The following is a 24644-nucleotide window of genomic DNA, read 5'->3' as shown; positions in this document are numbered from 1 at the left end:
TTTATTCAACGATAGTTTCTAGTAAAAGACAAAGAAAAATTTCCAGCGTTTCGATCTCTGTCCATTTTGTTTTTACAGTATGTTAAAATTTTTTATCAAAATGTGTGATTACGAAACTTACAATGCTTATAAATTAACCAGTTTTCTGTGTTCAACATTGTTTCCTTACATTGTTTTAGAGCGGCCGCAAGCGATGTCTTAGGCCTAGAGGACACACGGTACTAATTATATGGAAAAATGAGAACCAGCCTGGAAATGGGTGAACCTAAAGTGGAGTATATATGGGTTTGGCTGACCATGATTGGTTAATAATGCACGTTATATTTTAGGAAAAAGAATCTTTTTAGAGCTTATCCTAGTTGTAACTGAAAACAAATAGACACATGGTTTTATTGATGGAATTTCAGTCCTTTAACAGTCATGAGTTGGAACATACATTACTAAAATTAGCACCCGTCTCTTTGGTGCGGAATTGAAAGCAATAGTTCAAACACATGCAGGTTCAGAAAATGCTGCGGCTCATATCCTTTCCTCTACATAGAAGCTGACATCCAGGTTTCATCTACACTGATAAATATAGATTTGGATATGAGCACTCAGAAATTTTAAGTTATTGAATTTTTAATATCATGGTGTTTGCATAGGTTTACTATGGGAACTGAATTAGTACCGTGAGTCCTAAAAGAACATTGTAGTTAACAAATTCTTTAAATAGAATCGACTGCCGTCACGGAAACTTTTTATTTCCTTTATTTCAGTTTTGGTTTAAGCAAGGGATCATTAGCTAAGTAGAAATTATTCTGGCATCTGATTTGCATAACTGTAATGTCCTCTTGTTTTAAGAACTAGGAAATCAAAGTTCAAGGCCAAAAGTCTTGAAATAATAGTACTGAGAGTCCACTGATAAACAAAGCAATCAATTTATTAACGGAACTGGGCCTGAGACGTCCACATTAAATCAAACGTTAGCCCCGTGGATGTAAGGACATAAGCATGTACGCAAGTGTTAAATAAAGGTAAACATTCTTGGAGTGGGAGCATTAGGAGATCCAGTTCTAAATATTAAAAGACTTGAACCATCGAGCGATGGCACCAAGAGCATTGAAGTAGGATGGGGTGGGGGTAATCGGAGAGTGTTCTAATACGAATTTCTGAGGGTGTCACAGCGGTATATGGTTCTGTGTGTGTGTGTGTGCGTGCGCGCGCGCGAGAGAGAGATATTGGGTTTTTAACGTAGCTTTAACAATTTTTGAGTCCTATCGCTACGATGTAGGCAGTGTGGCAGTTTATAATGATATCTTGCACTGGGCCATCATGTCCCATCCAGTCACATTATCCTTACACAAGACCAAGCAGTTATAACTTTAACTTCTTAATGCTGAATGCCAAGCGAGGAAGCTGCTACTATCATTTTTATAAGTATTTGATATGACTCGGCCGGGGTTTTAACCCGCGACCTCCTACATCCATGGCGGCCACTCCAACCATTTGGGCCACCTGAACGCTCGCTGTATATAGTTTATGTGAACAGAAAAGTAGTATTAATTGTAAATGCTCTAATCTGCATATGATTTGTGTCACTGCTTCTAAATTCTTTCTTTTATTTGTAAATTTTATACCTCGCACAGAAAATGCAACCGCCCAGAAAGGTTGATGATTGCATCACCTCCGTCTTACTGGCATCTGCATTAAGACATGCTGAGTTCTTTGTATTTTGCGTCCGCGACCGAGTAGGTTTTACTAAATCACACACACACACACACACACACACACACACACACACACACACACACACACACACACACACTTTATATTCATCTAGTTTGCTTATTACTGCATGTTTCATAAATGCGAAAATTTTGTACCACAAACGATTGCAAAGAAATCGTTTTTTTTGAGTTGTTTTGATCAGCGAAAGTTTTTTGTTTTTTTTAAATATCATTTGTGTAAAATGTTACAACATTAAACAGCGTAAGTTATGTACTTGCCCACTGTGTTTTAGAACTACTGGTGTGTATTTTATATGATAGATAGGAGGGGTTTTGAAGCTGATGAACGCTCAACAAACAGAAACTGGACGTGGCCTTATTACAGCTGACCATGTTTCCTTCAAACTTTTCAACCGGAATTATATAGCTGACTATAAATTCAGGATGCACCAAAATGTTGAAACACATCGACAATTATTCCTTTTTTTGAAACCAAACCCTAAAGTATTCATGCAAAAAACGTGCATATTACACTCTCGAATGATATTTAGTTGCAAATAACTAAAACCTAGATGTACGGGACATCTGAAATAAGAGCCCCAAATAGCTTTTTTCTGTTGCTTACCACGTCTTAAATTACAGAATTAAAACGTTGTTCTATTTCAAATATGGCTGAATCTCTCTCTCTCTCTTTTAGACAAGCTGTTTGAGAGAAAGACTATCACTCTATGTGAAATAATGTATGGTGACAGTAAGTACTGACTTAAAACATGAAATACGCCATGTCTGTAAGACGTCAAATATAAGGCGTCTAAGTTTCGTGCAAACTTAAGAACAAAGACAGATTGTCTTTTTAAAATTACAAAAAAGTATATTACTTCAATGTCTACAATCGATAGTCATTTTGAAGTGAAGGCTATTGCTTCACACTTTGATTCGTTAAAATTTATAGTCTTATTGCTTGAATCAGGGATACGGGATTAAAAATGAAGGTACAAGCTTGTTTTTTGTTGCATAACATACATTTGTGGTCCAGAGCATTAGGTGCGCCACTCTTCCTATAATAATAAGCATTAAAAATGAATGACTAAATCATACCTAGATTCGTCGTATGTTCGTGATTTTAACACCATGTAAACACTAGTTTAGAATCAACCACAACCTTGTTGGATGAAGTTTAATTACTCGTTTATTTTCTAAAAGTTTTAGAGTACCGTGTATCTTGTAGGTTCCAACAATACATTAATAGTTTCCCATGCTTTGTCATGTTTAATTTATTTGCTCCGATGTCAAGATAAATGATAAAAATCTAAGTAAATCACTTCTGGAAACGAGGTTCTAGTCTGAAGACCACGAGAGAGAGAGAGAGAGAGAGAGAGAGAGAGTATATTACACGAATGTATGCAAAATAAAGTACTGACTGTGAAATGAATATTAACGTCTACATAGTTATTTCAAAGTAAGAGTAAATAAGACATCTGAATATGATTTGCCAATAATCAAGCCTTATTGCTTGATTTGTGGATTCTGGAACAAAGGTGAAGGTACAAGCTTGATTGTTTTACTTTTTGAACAAACATGTAAATGTATGCGACAAAACATGTAAGACCACTGCGGTGGCCTCGTAGTTAGAGTGTCCGCCTCGGATGCGGTAGGTCATGGGTTCGATCCCCGAGTCATACCAAAGACTTACAAAAATGGTACTAACAGCTGCCTCGCTTGGCGCTCAGCATGAGGAGGTTAGTGTTAGGACTGGTCGGCCTGGTGTCAGGATAATGTGACTGGGTGGGACATCATGCTACATGTCTGCGGCATGATGACCCAGTGCTAGACATAACTATAAACTGTCACACTGCAGACATCGTAGCGATACGATTGAAAAATTGTTAAAGCTACGTTAAAAATCCAGATAACACACACACACACCATGTAAATGTATGCGACACTCACCTCATCAAAAAAGAGGTAAAGGCTTACATCCTGTAGAGGTTCTTCTTACAGTACGAGTTTAATACCAAGTAAGAATACTTTTCCTGAAACTAGTGTTTGATTCTTCGTTTTATAAATCTTGGAGAGTACCGTTTTCCTTGTAAATTCAATCTGATATTCCCAACAGCACGTTGATATTTGTCCCAAGATTTTGCAAGATTAATTCTGAGAAATTCTACGACTATAGCTTTGAGAATTTGAAGGCAAGGAAAACAATAAGACGTAAGCAAATCCTTGCATATTAGCAACTGGAGTCTAGTCCTTATGTTACAAACATATAAGTGACCATGGGATAAAACGGTTAATCGGAAAAGATAGAGATGGTACACCCAGACCCTGATATAACCACTGGCTGTAATACTGAGTTTTCACTTTATAGTTAAGTTCTGACCCCGTAGGGTGTCCACAGGATGATTGCAAGAAGAATTAAAAGACATTTGCCTACCTCATAAGGGCCAACAGAATCCTGAAACCGCCTTGGATTCGCATGGTCTTGTGGAGGGCAGTTTCTCCTTTGTTGTCTTGAGAGTCAATATCAATGTCTTTGCACACCAACATGTAGACACCAGACACCGTTTGCCCACTGCAAAAGCGGTCACCATTCTCTACAATAATATGAAGCAATGTGCCTCCAGTCACTTCATCTCGAACATTGGGATCTTTTCCATTTTTGAGGTAATCCCAGAGACACTTGAGGATGGCCTCCGTGGTTCCAGTCTGGATTGTTTTGAATAGTTTTGTTTTCCGAAGACTCATTTTCTCCTAGGGTTAAAATGTTTGAACACTTCCTGGTGAAATTCCCGTCCAGATATAGACCTTTAATTAGTGACCGTTCTCAGTGTCAATAACCGGTATAAATAGCACAGCGTTTGACCAAGGTCTCCTTTTTCTGTCGCTCTCGATTATTCGCAACGCTTGAAAGCGTAGTGTGTAGTTATTCAACAGAAGACGATTCAGAATGTATACACCACTGACACAGTATTAGCGTATACATAGGTGAACACATGTGATAACAAAACAAACAAATCTCTACTTGACGAATGAAAACAAGGGTTTCAGCGATTAACAAAGATCCTCTATTAGTAACAGGAAATGAACTTTCACTCTAAAGAATGATTTCACCAAAGTGTACTTTATGACACTGTTCGCCTCTGCGCTGTTTAAAACAATCTCTGACCTTCCTCATCTGAGTGTTGCTTGACTTCCCACTGACGAGAAGTGGTCGAGAGTCAATGGAAAATCTCGCTCAGTCGCCCGTGAAACCGTGTTGGTTAGTGAAAATCGCTCATGGCGCTTTGTACCTGTATCAGTATATGTATTGAAAGATGACTGTAGACAGATAGTATCGTGAACAACAGTTTTGTTACTTTAGCTCACTTAGATAGGTTAAAACACTGATATACGGGTCAAGTGATATATTCCAGTTTTCTATCATTGATTGTATTTACCTGTGATAATAGTCCATCGATCGAAAAAAAAAAAAAGTCATACCTGCTCTGGAGTTGCAACACAACCTTTTGGTCGTAAAAATCCAAGCCATACCCATTCGTACCAAAACTGAAAGAAGCATATACAGTCATATTAGGGAAGAATTCGTTTTTATTATATTACGAAATGAAATTAGATGCGACCGTGAACTGTGCTATTGTACAAAATACCGGTTCCTTTCGTTCTACCCGTTCGATATAGAATGTAGAACAATGTACATGCCAGTGTTTATTGTGTATGTCATTTAACAAGTTTCGTGCATGCAGACGACAGTTCTTCGATGTATACCTGATAAACAGGCAATTGAAAGGGAACCGATAGAGGCTCTTTTAGGGAATACAGGTAGTGTGATACGAGGAGTCCTTAAGGAGGTCATATGTATATTTTAGCAAAGCATGCCTTTTCTACAGCGTTTGAAAATGCCAATACAGGGTATCAGTTTCTGACGGCGAACATTTTACACGTTAGCATTGTGTACTGATTATGGTCATATACAGTTAGAGGCAGGGTGGCTACATTATAGCGGAGATGGCAAGCAAGATTACCTTTGAATTAACTATTTCGTCCGCCGTCTGAGATTTAGCTACGAGTCTACTTTGATTCGCCCGCAGACCCCTTACAACTGTACAATTTTGATGGACCCCTCGTCACGATACAGTTGAATTCATGTATCCAGTAATGCGTACACTAAATGGTCGCCTGAACAAATGATATATGGGATCATTAACAAGTGTTGTTACTCGACTTGATCTTATAACACGATGCATGAACTATATCCTTAATTTTTCAATTATGAGATCTTGGCGAAATAGCTCGCGCTTTCTGCTTACTCCCTGTGAAAGTATTACTGTCACCGAATATATAATGTTTTATATCTACGAAGAAAAGAAAACTTATCGAAATTACAGGTAAAATTTTATTACTCAGATGTTTTAAAAACAGCAAGATTTAAGTCGGTTTTAGTTATTTTGAAAAATATTTATCCGAATATTTGAAAATCTATTTCTTATTTAGAAATATGATTTCTTTTGCAAAAGCATCTTTTAGAAATAATGAAAATTTCTCTTCTGCTTTCCAGTTTTTTCTTTTTTCAATGATTGTTTTCAAAATAATAAAATATTTTCATTCTAATTTTTTCTATATAATATTGATCTTTCACATGTTTTTAATTGTGTTTTCTCAGCAGCGAATTTCGTTGTTTCCAGTTATATATTTTGACTTACTTAACTGCGAGAGTATGTTTCAAAGATCGAAAAGATTTGTATAACAAAACTTCGCTGTTCAAACGAAGGAAAACGTATGTCGTTGTTTCGAAAAATTTATTCGTGATAATGAAAATCATTTGTTTGTTTCGAAAACATCTTTTCGGGCGAACGGAAATAGTTATTTCTCGGCCCTTGGGGTACCCTGTAGTACTTTTAATTTTTCTTGCAAATTTTTTTTCCTTCAGTTCGTGGGATGAGTTTAGTTATATTATTTGAATGTAGTGGTAATGCGACGCTTTCTTTCTAAATAGTCAAGGCTTTTACTCATGATTACACATTTGATTTTATAAGTCTTCACAGTGGCATTAACTACACAATAGTAGTGAATGGGGATACTAGAGCCTCAATGGGAATTAGCATTAAAAACACCCTTGGGAACATATAGCCTCAATGGAAATTTAACATGGAGAAAAATCGTGGGAACATATAGCCTCAATGGGAATTTAACATGGAGAAAAATCGTGGGACGATATAGCCTCAAGAGGAATTGAACATGGGAATTGGGACTGTATAGCGTCAAAGGAATTTAAACAGGGTGGGACTGTATAGCGTCAATGGAAATTGAACATGGGATTTTTTTTTTTAAATTTTTAAAAAAAATTTTTTTTTAAAAAAGGGGTAGGCAATGGAAAGGCTATCTCTTTTCGAGAAATATGGCTGGCCCTGAAAAGGGCCTATGGGTTTATGTTAATATGCCCTTAACATAAAGGGCATCTGTGGCATCTTCTTTTCCTCAAACTTCGTCTTACAGCAGGGCCATACATCAGAGTCCTCTTGAGGCAACCTTGTCTCTCTATGTAGACTCTTCGTATCCACAAACTGCTGGTGGTCCTGTGGACAACGGTCCACTTGGATCGGACATACATGAGCATGTCCGTCCTGAACATCATCGTTGACACAAGGGTTGAAGATTCAACGTCGGTCCACATGTTGAGGCTCCGAGAATAGGTGAATCAATGCAGTGAACTGCGCTTATTTATAGGGACAGAAAGGATTGAAACGGATTGAGTTCATTCACCAATCCGAACACGCGTTACAGAATTCAGTCAGCCCGCATCCAATCCGAAGAGAGCAGTCTGTGACGTCACGTAGTCTATATAGATTCGCTAGCGCTTGTGTGCAGTCAATCTATGCGACAGTGATTCAACATGACGGAAACTCAGAAAACGATCCAATGGGGTGCACCAGCAGGGGAGACCGCCCAAGGGAACCTGGACTTACTTTCAGAAGAGGTGAATTGGGATTTTGTGGATTTTCTCTCCTCGCAAGAATTTGTTCCGGAACCTTCGTTACCTTCTTCATTACCACAAGTGGAGAATTTTAGACAGAGACAGAAAGAAGAATTGGAGAAATTTATACAACGACAAAAGGAAGCGGAACAGGCTTTTCTCCTACAGCAACAGCAGCAAGAAGAAGAGGTAAGAAAAAAACAACAGCAAGAAGAAGTAGCAACAAAGAAACAAGAGGGTGAAAATCAAACGGTCACGGTACTGTTGGACATTTTAGCGGAGTTAAGAAGTCTGAAACAAATGTATCAGACTTCTTTATTACGACCGAAGAGAATACGACCTTCCCGAGCCAAACACGTCAACCCTGTGACTAAGCCTACCGTACCACCCTTAGTGATTTCAACCCAATCATTATCATCATCATCAACATTACGCAGTCCAGAAGTAGGCCTTGGCCGTGGCAAAGGCTTAAGGCAGTTAAAGTTGATTGCTTAAACTCACCCCTACACCATAAAGAAAAAGGCCCTTTTCAGGGCCACCCACATATCTCGAAAAGAAATACAATTTCAATTTGCCAATAACTCAAAAAAAAAAAATAAAAAAAAAAAATAACCCACCCATTTTACCCCTATAGTACGTGTCTTTGTATGAGTGCATGAGTGTAGCTTCTTATTTTAAAATCAAAACTCAAAGACACTTACCTTATATCATTCATTTATTCTTTTATCCATTGTTACAATCCAATTCACAATTCACAACACAACACTTTGATTAAAAGTTCATTGACTTCTTCTGTCTCCTTGTTTAGTCTCTCTGTTTTTTGAATTTCTTCACCGTCACACTCTTCTCCTCTTCTTCCTCCTCACTTTCTTCCCTTCTTCTTTTCTTCTCCTGTTTCTTTTTCTTCACCTGTCTGCTTTCTTCCTCTGAAGAATCCCTCTCTTCTTCCGAAGAATCCCTCTCTTCTTCTGAAGAATCCTTCTTTTCTTCTGACTCCTCTTGTTTCTTTTTTGGGCAATCTGGAGACCAATGACCTTTTTCTTTACAATAATAGCAGGTATCTTGACTTTTGTCTTTTTTAGCCCCTGTTTTTGTTCTTTTTTGACGGTCTGGACACTCTGAAGACCAATGCCCTTTCTTCTGACAGATATAGCAAGTATCTTGACTTTTATCTCTAAAGGAAGGAGAGTAGTCGGTAGGCTGGTCTGAAGAGAATTTTCTAATGACCCCTCGCAAAGCTCTGACGAAACGTTCCATCTGGTTAGTCTCTTCCATCGTTGTGCTCGGCTTGAGAGTGAAATGAATAGTGAAAGGACAAGACACACACCCTTTTATATACGCTGGTCTGCTATGACTATAAAGTAGCTCATGGTGTTTGAACTTGAGTCATTTGACTTTTTGCTTTCAAGATGAAACGATCTAATTCATTCGAGAAGAAAGAAGAAGAAAGTAAGAGGCAGAAACGTGATCTATCGCCTCGTACCAGGGCTGAAATCTTGGCACAAATTCATGCCAGTGATTTTGAAGAGGACATGAGTGAACCAGAATCCGAACCCTCTAAACCAAGTTCACCACCCTTAGTCAACCCTGAAAAGTACTATTCCATTCGAGAGACGGAAAAGCGCTCCTCTAGAAAATTTAGAACCACGGCTTACAAATACACGGTGAAGTTTAAAGATTTCAAGGCTGAAGTGCCGTTAGAGAAAGCAGAAGTGTTTATCACTGGGGTGTGGGATTCTTTGCTCACTGCACTCAAGCAACAATGTCAACCCAAAGAAGACGATCGCTTGAGACTTTCCATACAACACGACGGTTTGAAATCCCCTGTTTGGATCGAGTTTAGCACCCCTGCAGAATTGACCGCTTCCAAAGTCATGGACAAGATTCAACACGTGCAACAATCTAATGACCAGTTTGACATCACCGATGGAAAAGCCACATTGGACATGACCCACGTCTCTCCTCCTCAAGGGACCGGACGCAAAAAGATGTTATTGGTGAACGACCTTCGCAGCATTAAGCGTAGCCTTGTCCAAATTCACAATCCTCATGACCAGATGTGTTTAGCCCGTGCCATCGTGGTGGGACGAACCTATGCCAACAAGAACGACACGGCAGAATGGAAAAGAACCTGGAAAACTATTCGACAATCGGACAGAGCCAAACAACGAAACGAAGCAGAACTCCTGTTGCAACAAGCTGGCCTGTCCAAAGACACACCCTGTGGCATTCCTGAGATGCAAAAATTGCAAGATGCCCTAGCTCCACGATACACCTTGAAAGTGTACCCTCAAGAAGTGCGCGGGCCTCTGTTGTTTCGAGGGCAAGATTTTAAGGACGGAAAATACATTCATGTTTATCATCACGATGACCATTTCGATACCATTACCAGTATCACCGGATTCCTGGGATACGGTTATTACTGTGAGAAATGTGACCATGGTTATAATAATCGAGAGCAACACAAGCATTGTGGATTGAAATGCTCAGGATGTTTGGCCTCTTCACCCTGTCTGAGCGAAGAACCAGTGCCTTGTTCAACTTGTCTGCGCACGTTTGTCAGCCCTACCTGTTACCAACAACATCTGAAAACGCAAGGTTCACAGAAGAAATGTGCTTGTCAACTCCTGAGATTGTGCCCTACGTGTGGACAAGGCATACGTACCAATAGTACCAAGGCACACGTATGTTCAGGAAAAAAGAAATGTCACATTTGTCATCACATCGTGGACTTGAAACACCAATGCTACGTGCAAAAATACCAACCCCCACCACAGAAAGAGGATGGTCACAAGAAGAAAAGCAATTTCATCTTTTTCGATTTCGAATGCATGCAAGAGACTGGCATTCACATTCCTAATTTCTGCGTGGCTCATCGAGCGTGCGAGAAGTGCATTCAAGAACCTATCTTCAGTCATTGCCCTCACTGCAGCAAGATTCCCGGAGGGCGTGAAAAAATCTTTCGGGGGCCGAACACGTTAGCCGATTTTGCCCAATGGGTCTTAGACCCCGTCGACAAGACGTGGAGCCAAGAGGACATCGAACGTTACGGAGATTGTCATCGTCATGCCACGGTGATGGCTCACAATTTCTCCGGATACGATGGACAGTTTCTTCTCAGATACTATACGGAACAAGGCACCGAACGTCCTAAAGTCACTTTGAACGGAGCCAAAATCATTTTCATGCAAGTGGGACAAGTACAGTTTAAAGATTCGATGAGTTACTTGGCCATGCCTTTGAGTCGAATGCCTAAAACGTTTGGAATGACAGAAATGGCTAAAGGGTACTTTCCACACTTTTTCAATACGGAAGCCAATCAACACGTCGTTCTACCCCATTTACCTGAGGCTCACTATTACGACCCCGACAACATGCGTACCGAACAACGAGAAGCTTTCTACGCTTGGTACCAGGCTCACGCCTCGGACCCTTTCGACTGTCAGGAAGAAATGCTAAAGTATTGTCGTTCCGACGTGGACATTTTACGGCGTTGCTGTGGAAAATTTCGAGAACTGTTCATGGAACACGGAGGGGTCGATCCTTTGAAAGAAGCTTGCACCATTGCCAAAGCGTGTTCCTTAGTGTATCGACAACGATTCATGCCTGAAAACACCGTGGCTGTCATCAGCCCTCAAACGACCAACTTTGTCAAGCGTCAATACTCGGTCAAAGCCCTACGCTGGTTACATTGCTTGTGCGACAAGGAAGACAAGTGGATTCAGCATGCCCGCAACGGAGGGGGCGAAAAGACCATCGGAACGTATTCGGTCGATGGCTGGGACTTAGAAAACCCCAAGATCGTGTACGAGTTTAACGGTTGCTTATTTCACGGATGTCCTGTTTGTTATCCTGACCGTGGCACTAAAAATCAGTTTTTGCAACGAACCATGGAAGACTTGTACCAGGACACTTGTCAGCGACGCCTAAAGTTGGAACAGGAAGGATACCAAGTGGTGGAAATGTGGGAACACGAGTACGATCACCGTATGAAAACCGATCCCGAGTTTAAACGCCTCGTGGAAAGTTACCAGTTCATGGACCCGCTGAACCCGAGGGATAGTTTGTACGGAGGAAGGACCAATGCCACCTGTTTGCTGTACCAAGCCGACGAAGAGAAAGGAGAAGAAATCAAATACTTGGACGTGTGTTCGCTGTATCCCTACGTGTGCAAATATTGTCGCTTTCCTGTAGGACACCCGCAATTGCTGACGGAACACATCGACCTGAAAAACATTCGACAATACGAAGGCTTGATCAAGTGCAAAGTTTTGCCTCCCACGAACCTATACCATCCCGTCTTACCTCACCATTGTCAAGGCAAACTGATGTTTCCCTTGTGCCGTACTTGTGCCGAAACGTGCAACCAAGACCAACCTTGCCATCACAGCCAGGAAGAACGGGCCTTGACGGGAACCTGGGTCAGCGTGGAATTATTCAAAGCTCTGGACATGGGATACCAACTGTTAGAAGTGTACGAAATTTGTCACTTTCCCAAGACACAACAATACCACAAGGGTGACCCCACGCAGAAAGGCATTTTCGCAGACTACGTGGATGCCTTTTTGAAACTGAAGCAAGAAGCCAGCGGCTATCCTTCCTGGTGTCACACTCCCGAAGACCAAATAAAATTCAAAGAGAAATACTACGAACAAGAAGGCATCACTTTAGACCACATCGAGAAAAACGAAGGCAGGCGATCGTTTGCCAAAGTGATGTTAAATTGCTTGTGGGGTAAAATGGCACAACGACCGTGTTTACCCAAGACGGAATATTTGACAGAACATTCCGCTACTTCCAGATGATTCACGACAAAACCAAATACATGAAACACGTGGACGTCGTTCGAGAGAATTTGATCTTGGTCAATTACGAAGAAGATCTGGACTTTGTACAAGACGACCCTTTTGGAAATGTCATCATTGCGGCTTACGTGACAGCCCATGCTCGCTTAAAATTGTACGAAGCTTTAGAACTGTTAGGGGAACGCGTCCTCTACTTTGACACGGACAGTTGCATTTACATCCATCACCCGATTCAACATCACCCTGACATCGAAGGAGACCGTTTAGGAGCCTGGACAGACGAGCATCCCGACGACAAGATTCTAAGTTTCGTCAGTGGCGGTCCCAAAAATTACGGCTACGAATACCGGGACAAACAAGGAGAAGTGCACACGACGTGCAAAGTGAAAGGACTGACTCTGAATTATCGTACCAGTCGAGTGGTCAACTTTGGGGTATTGAAAGAAGCCTTGCAATCGGGAGAGGATGGAAACTTTAAAGTGACCACTCACCAACCGAACAAGATTGTACGTTTACCCACTCACCACATCGTCAGTCGACCCCTGGAAAAAATCTATCAAATCGTGTACCAGAAGCGAGTGCGACTTCCCAATCACTTTACGTTGCCGTACGGTCACGTCGGTATTGGTCTGTATATAAAAAGGAACCCTAGGCAAGATCGATAGTTCATTGTGACTACCAAGACCGAGCGAACAAGATGAATACTTTCAGAGAAACACGAAACAAGTTGTTTGGAAAGGCACATTTCAAGTGTGAGGCTTCGGAAGTGGAATGCGATTGTGAGCCTTGCGATGGGTACGATGCTGTATCTTGTGATCTGAGCGATGCCGTAAAGCATCATGGGAACTTTAGTGTCCCTACCCCTATCATGGAAAGTGATGCTGTGCGTGTCAAACCTGTGGGATGCGAAAGTGATGCCGCTCGTCCTCTTGGACATTTTACTGGGTTTCGTTTTAAAGGGGAATGTTCACCTTCACGTCTACCCCCCTACGGATGTCATCCAGCCCTGAGCAAACTCCTGTTCCTGTCACCCAACCCTCATCGAAACGAACCTGTGAAAAACGAATATTCGTTTCCTGTGCGTTTGTCGGAATACTGCGACTTTGAAAATCGTCTTCAATCGTTCAAAGGAAAATGGCCAAAGTATCTGGGAGGACCGACCCCCGAAGAATTAGCCAGAGCCGGATTTTTCTACTTGGGCGAAGGAGATAAAGTCAAGTGCTTCAGTTGCGGTGTGTCACTTCACCACTGGGAACCGCAAGATTCGGCCTACGTTGAACATGCTCGATGGTCACCGAATTGTCATTACTTACCTTTAGTGGGACCGAGACATTGAAGTAACTTTTTACCATAATAATCTGTTCATGGATACTTTACAAGAGAACATTCTTGCTTTGCCTGTGGAGTTGAGAGAACGCATTTACCGAGAGCTGGTCAAAATACAAGTGAAACGTAAAGAACAATTGCATCCGTTACGTCACCGGTGTTTGAACCACTGGTACCTTCAGGCTATACAAGGACTGATTGAGTTGAAAGTGTTCCATTGGACAGACATTGATCAACGACCTCCTGGTTATAAAAAGGAATGGTTTGGTATTGACGATTCTATCTACTACATTGTAAACGTACTGCATCGAATTCCAGAGGAAGAGTTAACGAATTACCAACATCTTGAACACAATGTCAACTTGGTGAAAGAGGAAACTTCTGAACGAATTGTAATGTGTAGATTAGTGACTCAACGATTTAGATTTGACACTGAAGTAAAACCATGTTTGTGCAAACAGTACATTTCTTGTGTCAGACCAAAGAGGATTTAGTATGACCTATTCATGGATACTTTACAAGAGAACATTCGTGCTTTGCCTGTGGAGTTGAGAGAAAGGATTTACCGAGAGCTGGTCAAAATACAAGTGAAACGTAAAGAACAATTGCATCCGTTACGTCACCAGATCTTTAACCACTGGTACCTGAATGGTATAAGAGAACTGATTCGTCAGAAATTCTTTCAATGGTCAGACATTGTTCAACACTTTGAGGTCGCTAATGATCGACATGTTCATAATTATGGTTACTTCGAGATTCACCTACAGCAATACATTGAGGAAGACAAGGTAAAGGATTACCAACATTTGTTACGTGGAATCTACTTAGCGGAAGAGGAAACTTCTAAACGAACTCTGACGTTTCGGTTACAGTATGCAAGATTTAGATTCCCTACTGGAGAACGAAGATCTCTGGCTAGAAAGTACGTGTATTGCATCCAAAAAAAAGAGAATATAAAAACAGGCTGCCATGCCACGGTTTATGTCACATGTCATCCAACAGATTCCGTGGAAGGAACTCAATGACCATATTCAAACCGTGGATCATTACCATCAATTATTACAAGAACTGTATGCATTCAATTTGGGACGACAAGTGGTGTGTGTCTTAGTGACTTGTTTTCTGGGATTTCGTTTACCAGCCGATTCTTTGTGGACTCTTTACGATCAGTACTTACCACCTCAATGGCCTTAAATGGTCACGAAAAACTCCTTTTGCTCAAAGCCTTGCGTTTTCATCTGGATATTTCTCGACCTCAACAGGAAAAAAAGATTCGTCAACTTTTAGCTACCTAAGACGTGTATGACGATGTGTGTGTAGCTTGTGACTTACATCCCCATTGGACAGATGTTCGTGCCTGGAAAGAATGGGATTTTGAGGCTTGGACCCAAGAAGTGGCCCAGTATGCACGAGAGTTGTTCAAGGAAAAAAGTTACTTTTCAACCCGTGTTAGTGACGGTGCCAGAAGAACCCGTCACCCAGGACAGGACTGTCGTGGACAGACCTGAAAGACCCTTTCGGGAGGACACTTGTGTGACCTTACCCCCTACTATAGAACTGGTTAGAACATTACCCAAAAGATGTGGTTGTTGTACAGACACTTGTGTTTATTCCACGTTCATAGTTATCATGTGCCTTTTATCCTTGTACTTAAGCCTTTGGCTTTTATGTATTTTTGTCTTTCGTATTCATGTTTGATAAAAAAAAAACATTCAATAAACGTGTTCTGAAAAAGTATATAAACTCTTGTCTTGTTTGTTTTCGTGTCACAAGTGACATTTCTCACACCATGGCTACCTCTACTGTCTCTGCTCCCTCTTCCTCTACTGTCAAAGTCATCGACGAACACTTAGATCGTACCAGTTTGGAGGCTTTGTATCTTCGCCATCCCTTTAACATGCTCATTGCTGGACCTAGCGGTTCAGGCAAAACCGAATTCGTCAAACGTTTGATCGAACATAAACATCATTTGATCGATCGACCCCCTCAACGGATCGTGTGGTGTTACAAAGAGTGGCAATCGGCGTACAGCCTCTTGCAAGAAAGTCAAGGCGATTCCATCGTGTTTGTGGAAGGCATTCCTAAAGAAGACGACGGCATCGTCTCTGACTCCCGTCAAACCCATTTGGTCATTTTCGACGACATGTTAGGAGAAGACGAAGAAGAAATTAAACTGTGGTTCACGCGCAAAGGGCATCACCGTAATGCCAGTGTCGTTTACATCACCCAAAATTTGTTTCAACAAAGTAAAGCCCATCGCACCATCAGTCTCAATGCGCATTACGTGGTCTTGTTTAAAAGCCCTCGAGATAAATCGCAAGTGCAAGTCTTAGCCAAACAGTTAGGAACGCCTTGGCTGACTCAGGCGTACGACGATGCCACTCAAACGCCACACGCCTATTTACTCGTCGATTTGAAACCTACGACCCCCGAGGATTTGCAATTTCGTACCCACTTGTTTCACCACTGGTGCCAAGACGGAGGGCCTGTCCTGTACACGTCTCCGTCCTCGACTTCATTTCACTCCCCATAAAAAAAATCTATAAAAACCTCAGACCCTTTTTCGTCTGTCTCACACAGTGTGAACATGACGTCCCTTCAGTCGCATCTTCCCGTCAAATTGATTCGTGCCTTGTATGGCATCAGTCGAGAAAAAGATCCACAAACACGAGCTCGTGTCTTAGAAGCTAGTCTCAAAGAAGTCTTACGATGGTTCACGGTGACGGCACGTCAATTACTCCAAGGAATCATTCAGATTCCTCATCAAACCAAACGCTTTTTCGATCGAAACAAAGTCGCTTTGGTCCAACTGGCCGATCCCCGCATCGACACTCAAACCAAAAAACAAATCATTTTGAAACCTGGAGGGAGCGGTACTCTAGGAGGGGTCATCATTCGCTCTCTCTTAAGATGGGATCCTAATGCCCCTAAAGTTATCCCCGAGACAAAAGTCCAACGAAGCCCCAAGAAGAAAAAGAAAAAGACCAGGTCCCCAAGAAGAATAACCTCTCCAGTGGCGGGACCCTCCTCTGACCAGACACCACCACCACCCCGGAAAAAGAAAAGAAGCCCCCAGAAAAAGAAACAGAGAAAAAGTCCCCAGAAAAAGAAAAGTCCACAGAAGAAGAAAACTAGTCGCAAGAGAGGCACTTCGGCCAGGACGCAACCTTACACTCGCAAACCACGACCTGCCACGGCGGTGACTGCGTCTCCGGCAGCCTCACGTTTATCCACTTCTCCGTTGATGTCACCAGGAACTGAAGAGTACTTGGAGACGTTGATCACACCAAGAACTTCTCCGTTGATGACCCCCAAAAGAACTTCCCCAGTGGCAGGACCTTCCAATTTAGCGGCAGTGGCTGCTGCTCACAAAGTACCTTCTCCCAAAATCAAAGTCCATGAAAGATCGGGCATGTTACAAAGTTTACTGGATTTGTCCAAGCAAGAACTGGCTCGATTTAGTCCGTTACGTACCCCTGCACGACGTGTCATGCCTGTCCTCAAACTGATACGCCGTAAAGACAATCAATGGCGACGCGTTCCAGTATAAAAAAGGCCTGTGACCGAGTAGGGTATCAGTGTTTTTAGGTGCTCCTAAAGACTCAAAGATGTCACCCTCCAGAAAACCCCAAGGAAAGAAAAGGAAAGGACTGCCACCACGTTTAGCCAAACATGGGGACATGTTATCTGTCCTGTCCAAAGCTTCTCCACCCCTACGAAAAAAACTCATTCAAACGGCCTCCAAAGAGGTCATCGATACCGTGTGCGAATGTTGTTTGAACGTTTTGAAAGGCACGATCCCTTTGTCCAAACACCAGAAACAATGCTTAGGCAAACATCGTCACGTTCTTCGGAAAATGGTTCAAAAGAAAATTCCCATTCGTCAAAAAAAGAAGATGTTGGTCCAACGTGGAGGCATTTTACCTCTCTTGTTAGGCCCCATACTGAAAGGAGTCTTGGGAACCATGTTGGGAGGACTGGTGGGAGCAAGATAAAAAGGCCCTCGGAAGTCCCAAGATCTCAGAATTCACCCCTGACAACCCCATGGAAGGACGAAAACTAGCTTTAGTGCCTTACAAACGATGGATGGAATACCATCGGTGGCAAGAACAACGCACCCCGCATTTACCTCCCAATCCCAATTTGAGCGAGATGTCCCAGTTACAACACGAATTGCAATCCTTGATGGATCGCCAAGATTTGTCCGAAACAGAAAAATCGCAAAAGTACGGTCAACTCTTGCAAAGACTGCAACTCTTTCACCAGAAAGCTTTAGACGAAACAGCTTTACCCACTCTAAAAGATTTTAAGACCTTGATGAAAAGTCCAGCACCATCATCATTACCACCACCACCACCACTTCCATCCCCAAGGGTCACCAGAGATGCTACCCCACAAAGACCTGAGGAAGAAGAGATGCGCGAAGTGTTTCAAACACCGTCAGCAGCTCCCATTTCGAGTAAGATTGCAGCATCCTTGTTGACCCCGTCCCCCACACCCCAACGAGAAGAAATGAAAGCTTGGGTTAAAAAGATGATGTCCACGCCTCCTTCGACAGAAGTGAAAAAGAAAGAAGGGAAACCAGAAGCGAAAAAAGAAAAGAAAACCAAAGCCATTCCATTGCCACCTCCACCACCACCACCACTACCTTCGACTTCTACTCCCGTAGCCCATCGGACACGTAAATCCGTTTCCAAACCACCCTTTCGACCCACCCAAAGTAGCATCACCGAAGTGTGGGTGACTTATTAACACACCAACACAAAAAATGGAAAAAGTCTTAGCCAGCATTTACTACGATCCCTCGCATCCTGCAGGTTACGCAGGAGTTCAAAAATTGTATCGTGCTGCCAAAACGCGACTGAAAAGTCTCCGTTTACCTCAAGTGCAACGATGGTTACAAGAACAAGCTACCTACACTTTACACAAACCCATTCGACGCAAGTTTGCCAGAAGTCGCACCCGAGTGGAAGGCATCGATCATCAATGGCAAGCCGATTTAGCCGATGTCTCTCATTTGGCCAGCTACAATCGTGGTTACAAATATTTGTTTTGTGTCATCGACGTCTTTTCCAAATTTGCCTGGTCGTGCCCTTGACTTCCAAATCGAGCAGCGAGTTAGTGCGAGCCCTGGAACGAGTGTTGAAACAAAGCGGTCGTCACCCTCTTCGATGGCAAACGGACAAAGGCACCGAATTTCTGAACCAAGCTTTCCAAAAAGAATTAAAGAAACGTGACATTCATTTTTTTACCACCGAGAATCCCGAAACCAAAGCCAGCATCGTGGAACGTTTTCAACGCACTTTGAAAGAACGCATGTGGAAATATTTTACGCATCACCACACTCTGAAGTACATCGACATCTTACCGCACCTGGTGCAAGCGTACAACCAATCTTACCATCGAAGCATCGGACGTGCCCCGCAAGACGTGACCCCCGAGAACGAAGTGTTGGTGTTTGAGCGCCTGTTTGGTACGTCCCCGACGAGGGCTGTCCCCAAGAAAAGTGGAGAGTTGACCGTAGGAGATTGGGTGCGCATTGGCAAAACCAAACGCACTTTCGACAAAGGTTACTTACCTAACTGGACGACCGAATTGTTTCGCGTCACTGGACGAGTGCATGGCCGTCATCCTGCCGTCTATAAATTGGAAGACATGAACGGAGAAGTGCTCAAAGGAACGTTTTATTTGTCCGAGTTACAACGTGTCACCAAAAAAGAAGACGACGTGTACGACATCGAAAGCATTCTCGAACGCAGAACCCGTAAAGTGGGCAAACGACGTGTCAAAGAAGTCAAAGTACGTTGGAAAGGATATCCACCCAGTTTCGATTCTTGGATCGACGCTTCGCAAGTCATCGACTATAAAAAGAAGAAGTGACCATCATGCCCTTTCACACATCAGACGCAGCTACGTCGACCACTCCTTCTTCACCTAGTTCTTCTGTGCAAGATTTACAAAAACAACCCTTGTGGGTGTGGTGTGGAGAACGTGTGCCTAAAACGCAAATCGTCTTTTTCTGCCAAATCTTCGTGGTGTATTGTGTCATCGGGGCAGCCATTGCCAATTTGAGTTTGCAACAAGGAGACAAACAATTGTGGACGATTTTATTGAGCAGTTGCATCGGTTACCTGCTTCCCAATCCCTCCCTGAAATTCTCCTCGAACGGGAACGTTGTGTCCAGTGCCAGTGCCAGTCACCACTCCAACAACAACAACCACAACCAGAACCCCATTTTGGGCGGAGACACACCTCTGACATCCACTAATATTCCCTCGGACAGCCACAGAACTCTGGAATTATGAGTCACCAAAACCAATTTTACTTAACCTTACCCAGTGACAGTTCCATGGAGGTGTTTCCCAACAACACGTTGTGCTGTTACACGGCCAAATTACCTCAGGCCATCCCCTTAGATCACGAAGCCCATTGGGAAGTGGCTTTAGTAGAAATGATTCACCCGACCCAAGTCCTCAATGTCGTTGCCAATCAAAATAAATTTGATGTGGAAGTTTATGACGAACAAATACAACAGTGGATGGATACCCATAGCAAATATGACAAGAAAACCCGTTTACAAAATCAAAAGTACACCACCTATCACTTGTTCGTTCCCCAAGGCTATTATTTTAGTGGTCAACATTTGGTCAGCACCATAGCCACCAAGTTTAATGGCGTGTTTGGGGAAGCTTTTAAGAATGCCAAGAACAAAACTGTCACCCTGGAATACCACAAAACAGCTCGTCGCTTCCTGATGAAATTTCCTGAGGGGGATAAAAGCATGGGTTTCTATTTTTGTGATGAATTGTTTGACATGTTGGGCGGTAACATGGAACTGAGGAAGAAAGTAGAACAACAAAAAAAAACCCCCGAACTATCAATCATTTACGACAACGAGTCTTTTAGCCAGTATTTTCGTACCCCGGTAGAACTGAACCAAGGACTGAATTTGATGTTCGTGTACTCCGATGTGGTGGAGTATAACGTGGTGGGACACACCTCCGTACCGTTACTGCGTGTCATTCCTTTCAAAGTGGATTCTGCCGCAAACGCTGACGAGGAAGGTGGAAACACTTACCACGTTCACCGCGAATTTGTCCATCCTCACTATTTACCGGTCAGCAAGTCGTATTTGGACACGGTCAACATTACTATAAAAGGAGATTTGGGACAAAATATTCCATTCACCAAAGGAAAAGTCACGGTGAAACTCCATTTTCGAAAACGGTTCTCTCACGATTCGTAAGTAAGTCATGTATCCAGTGTACCGGGGGGTTGCACGACAGCGAGGACACGGTTTAGGAGACATGTTAAAATCGGCCTTTCGTTCGGTGGCCCCGGTGTTGAAACCGATGGTGACACGCGGATTGCACGCCTTGAAAGATGCGGCACTGACGCAAGGCAAAGAATTTCTCCAAAATGTCATCATCGACAAACAAAACCCTAAAGAAGCCTTCATGAGGGCAGGCAAAAATGTCTTGCTGCAAACGGGCAAAGACATTTTGGGCCGACGAGACACACCTATAAATGCTCTGCACGCTACCGAATCAGGCATTCAGCAAGGACAAGGCAGAAAGAGACGACGAGGAAGAAAACACCCTTTCACCAGACTTCAAGCTAGAAAGACCAAGAAAAGAAGAACCGTTCGAGACTTAGACGTTTTCGATTATTGAGAAAGAACAGAACAAAAAATGATGCACCGAGAGTCTTGCGCTTGTTCCAAGACGGAACTGGATCTGTTTGCCATGCCCCCTACCATGATGACCATGCAAGAATCCCAATGGGTGGAATTTCACCCCGTCTCCTCATTGACCGATTCCGCTCCCATCGAGTTTGAAATCAAAGGACAGCCCGAAAGCCAAATCGAGGAGGCCAAACTCTACGTACGACGCGTGGAAGTGTTACTCAAAGTGGGAAACGACATCAGTCAGACGTTGAGCAGAACGACCGCCAAGTATCCCATACGACGTGTGGAAGTGAAAACGTTCACCATTCCCGTTGGACATCATTCCATGATCGAAGATCATCTGTTTCAAGGACAGTTACCGAAACGTTTGATCCTTGGTATGGTCGAGAATTCAGCCTTCAACGGAGACTTCGCTGAAAATCCTTTCCACTTTCAACACTTCAACGTGAAGAAAATCGAAGTCAGTCGCGATGGCAAGACCTTGTGTACCCGACCTTTAGAGCCTGACTTTGCCAAGAAGAATTACTTGAGATCGTACTTGTCCCTGTACGAAGCCACCGGCCAGTTAGGAACCAACACCAGTCACGGCATTACGTACGACGATTACGCAGGAGGCTATGCTTTGTGGGCTTTCGATTTCACTCCAGACCAAGGCAGCGACGAGGGACATTTCCACCCTATAACATCAGGCCAGATTCGTGTGGAACTTCAGTTTGCAAATCCTCTGCCAGAGACAGTGAACGTCATCCTGTATGCAGAATTCGATAATACCATAGAAATCAACAGTTTGAGAGAAGTCATTCTAGATTATTAGAAAGCCATGGAAGACTGTTATCCCTCTTTACCTAGTGGAGAAACTTTGGAGATGGAATGTGAGGAGACCGTGGAAGGAGAAGAATCCCAAGACAAAGACGAAGAAGTTGTCATGATGAAGTCGAGATGGCCAGAACAAGAAGCCCATTTAGTCTCCTGTTTTGCCAAACACTTGGTCGATAAAATGACGGAATTGATCAAAAAAAATTGCTATGGATGTCAAAACGATCATCCCAGTCAAATTCAACACGATAAATGCCTGATGTTAAGTCAAGAAGAAAAATTGGACGAGTATCTGGACGAAGCTTGGAGTCTCATCTCGAACAAAGACGTGTTGCACCAGTGGTATAAAGACTTGCGTGAACATTCTTGTCCACCATTAACCACTCAAGAGATCCATCGTATCGAAGCTCTCCTGAATCAGAGTGAGGAAACAGAACGAATAACCGTTTATTCGTCAGACATTTTCAAGCAAAAAGTCAGGATCGAATTGACGACGTATTATTACCTGTAAAGAAGAAAAAAAACAACACAAATGGATACCTGGGAACTTTATTACCTTTTGAACCACAGTTCGTATACGTCTTCTTGGAATCCTGTTGTCTGTGCTAAAGATGAACTCCCTCATCGCAAACCTAAAGACCATCAAGCTTACGTGATCAACACGGACGACAGTCATCTCCCAGGAACCCACTGGGTAGCCGTCTACTTTCCTCAAGAAGGATGTGTGGAATATTTCGATTCGTACGGATTGCCCCCTTTGGAAGACGATATCATCGACTTTATGAGAAGAAATGTTCAGACTACCCGATTCAATAATGTGAAATTACAAGGCACAGATTCCTTGGTGTGTGGACAGTACTGTGTGTATTTTCTGCATCATCGCAGCCTGGGCTATTCCTTAGAACATTTAGTGACTCATTTCGATCCTCGTTCTTCTGCTAGAAACGATGTGAAAGTAGATCGATGGTTTTGTGACCATTATGCTTATCTTTTGTCTCAAGCTAGGAAACGTAGTGTCCATCAATGGTCTAATGATTTCCAACAGTGGAAATCACAATTTCATTCACAACGTTGTCAGCCTTGTTTAAAGTAGATTGTATTTGAAGAAAAATGTTTGTGATTTGAAAAAAAATTGTTTGATGTTATAGTGTTGGATTATTGTTAAAAAATGTTAGAGTTGTTGTTTAGTGTTAAGTGATTTTTGAATAAAAAATGTTGTGTTTTGAAAAAATGTCTTTGTCTTTTGTTTAGCTAGAAGAATGTTGGATTGATGCTCTTTGATTTCTTACTATCCCTCTCATGACACTCACTAAACGTTGCGGCTCGAAAACCGTGTGGGGATGTTTTCCTTCACGTCCGCGCTTTGACTTTAAGAACCAGGGTTGTTTCCAGTCTAACCATCCATTGTCGACTCATCCTCCTACGAAGATGTGCTCCAAACTAGCTAAGCTCAACGAAGCCTACGTGAATCTGCATAGGGTCAGACACAGTCTGATACCGAAGCCAGAAGAAATAGAGAATGTGAGAATGTTAAAAATCACTGAAGACCTGATAGAAGAGCTCTTCAGAGAAGAAATGAACAGGGAAAAAGAAGAATGGACAGAGAAGTACAGACTTCAGAGACAGCAGCAACAGCAGCTACAACAGCAACAGCAGCAGCAACAACCTGAAGCTGACAGAGGCTTTGTCGATTGTCGTATCGACACCAAAGAGTTCTTCTTCTCTTTCCGAAGAAGCAGACCTATCGCCAGAAAGTCTATCCTCAGAGGACATCGCATTCTTAGAAACTAAAAAAAGAATGCCATAGCAAAACAAAAAAAAACAGCCCTTTTCAGGGCTACCCAATACTCTAGAAAAGAAATAACGATCGATTTGCCAATGTGTGTAGGTAGAGTAGTGTGAAAATAAACACTAACTCATTATTAAAAAATGTGAGGGTATGTGTTTGTGTGTTTGTGTGTTTGTGTTTGTAAGTGATAAAGTAGGTTGGTGTGGATAGTAGATTAAAATGATGTTTGTTTTTTTTGGGCTGTTTGAGGTGTATATTTGGGGTTAGATTGGATTGCTTTGCGTATGTGGATAGTCTATTGAAGTGATTTATAAACATTTTTACAATAGTGATGGGTAGCATAAAAAAGTGAGTGAGTGTTTCTTTTAGGTCCGCGCGTTGTTGTTTTTTATGGTCACGATCTAGGTAAGATCAATTTTATGTTATTAGGGGGATGTTTTCCATCACGTCCGCGCTTTCACTATAAATTGAAACTCGCTGGGCAGTCTAGCTACCCTTGTTGATTGATCAACACAGCCAGAAGAATGAATAGCAGAATAGT

At 42.4% G+C, this 24644-nt stretch overlaps 1 protein-coding gene across 3 annotated transcripts in view; it reads right to left on the bottom strand.

The window, feature by feature from the left end:
* LOC149802295 (uncharacterized) overlaps positions 1–5200 on the bottom strand; it is a 117510-nt gene extending 112310 nt beyond the window's left edge. For 2 of the 3 annotated variants that reach the window (XR_016420805.1, XM_089956721.1), the window contains exon 1: positions 4144–5200. Coding sequence is in view for 2 of the 3 variants with exons in the window: in XM_089956721.1 (XP_089812847.1) it covers positions 4144–4454 (311 nt within the window). In the remaining variant the exon portion in view is untranslated. The remainder of the gene's footprint in view (positions 1–4143) is intronic. The other variant, XM_089956722.1, reaches the window with a different exon arrangement.
* Positions 5201–24644: the final 19444 nt, after the last annotated feature.

Source organism: Sinohyriopsis cumingii, chromosome 4 (genome assembly GCF_028554795.1).
Source record: "Sinohyriopsis cumingii isolate HCF-2022 chromosome 4, ASM2855479v2, whole genome shotgun sequence".
In the NCBI taxonomy this organism is placed as follows: Eukaryota; Metazoa; Mollusca; class Bivalvia; order Unionida; family Unionidae; genus Sinohyriopsis; species Sinohyriopsis cumingii.
Note: the sequence above shows the minus strand (reverse complement) of the source record. Positions and strands in the feature narration are given on the sequence as shown.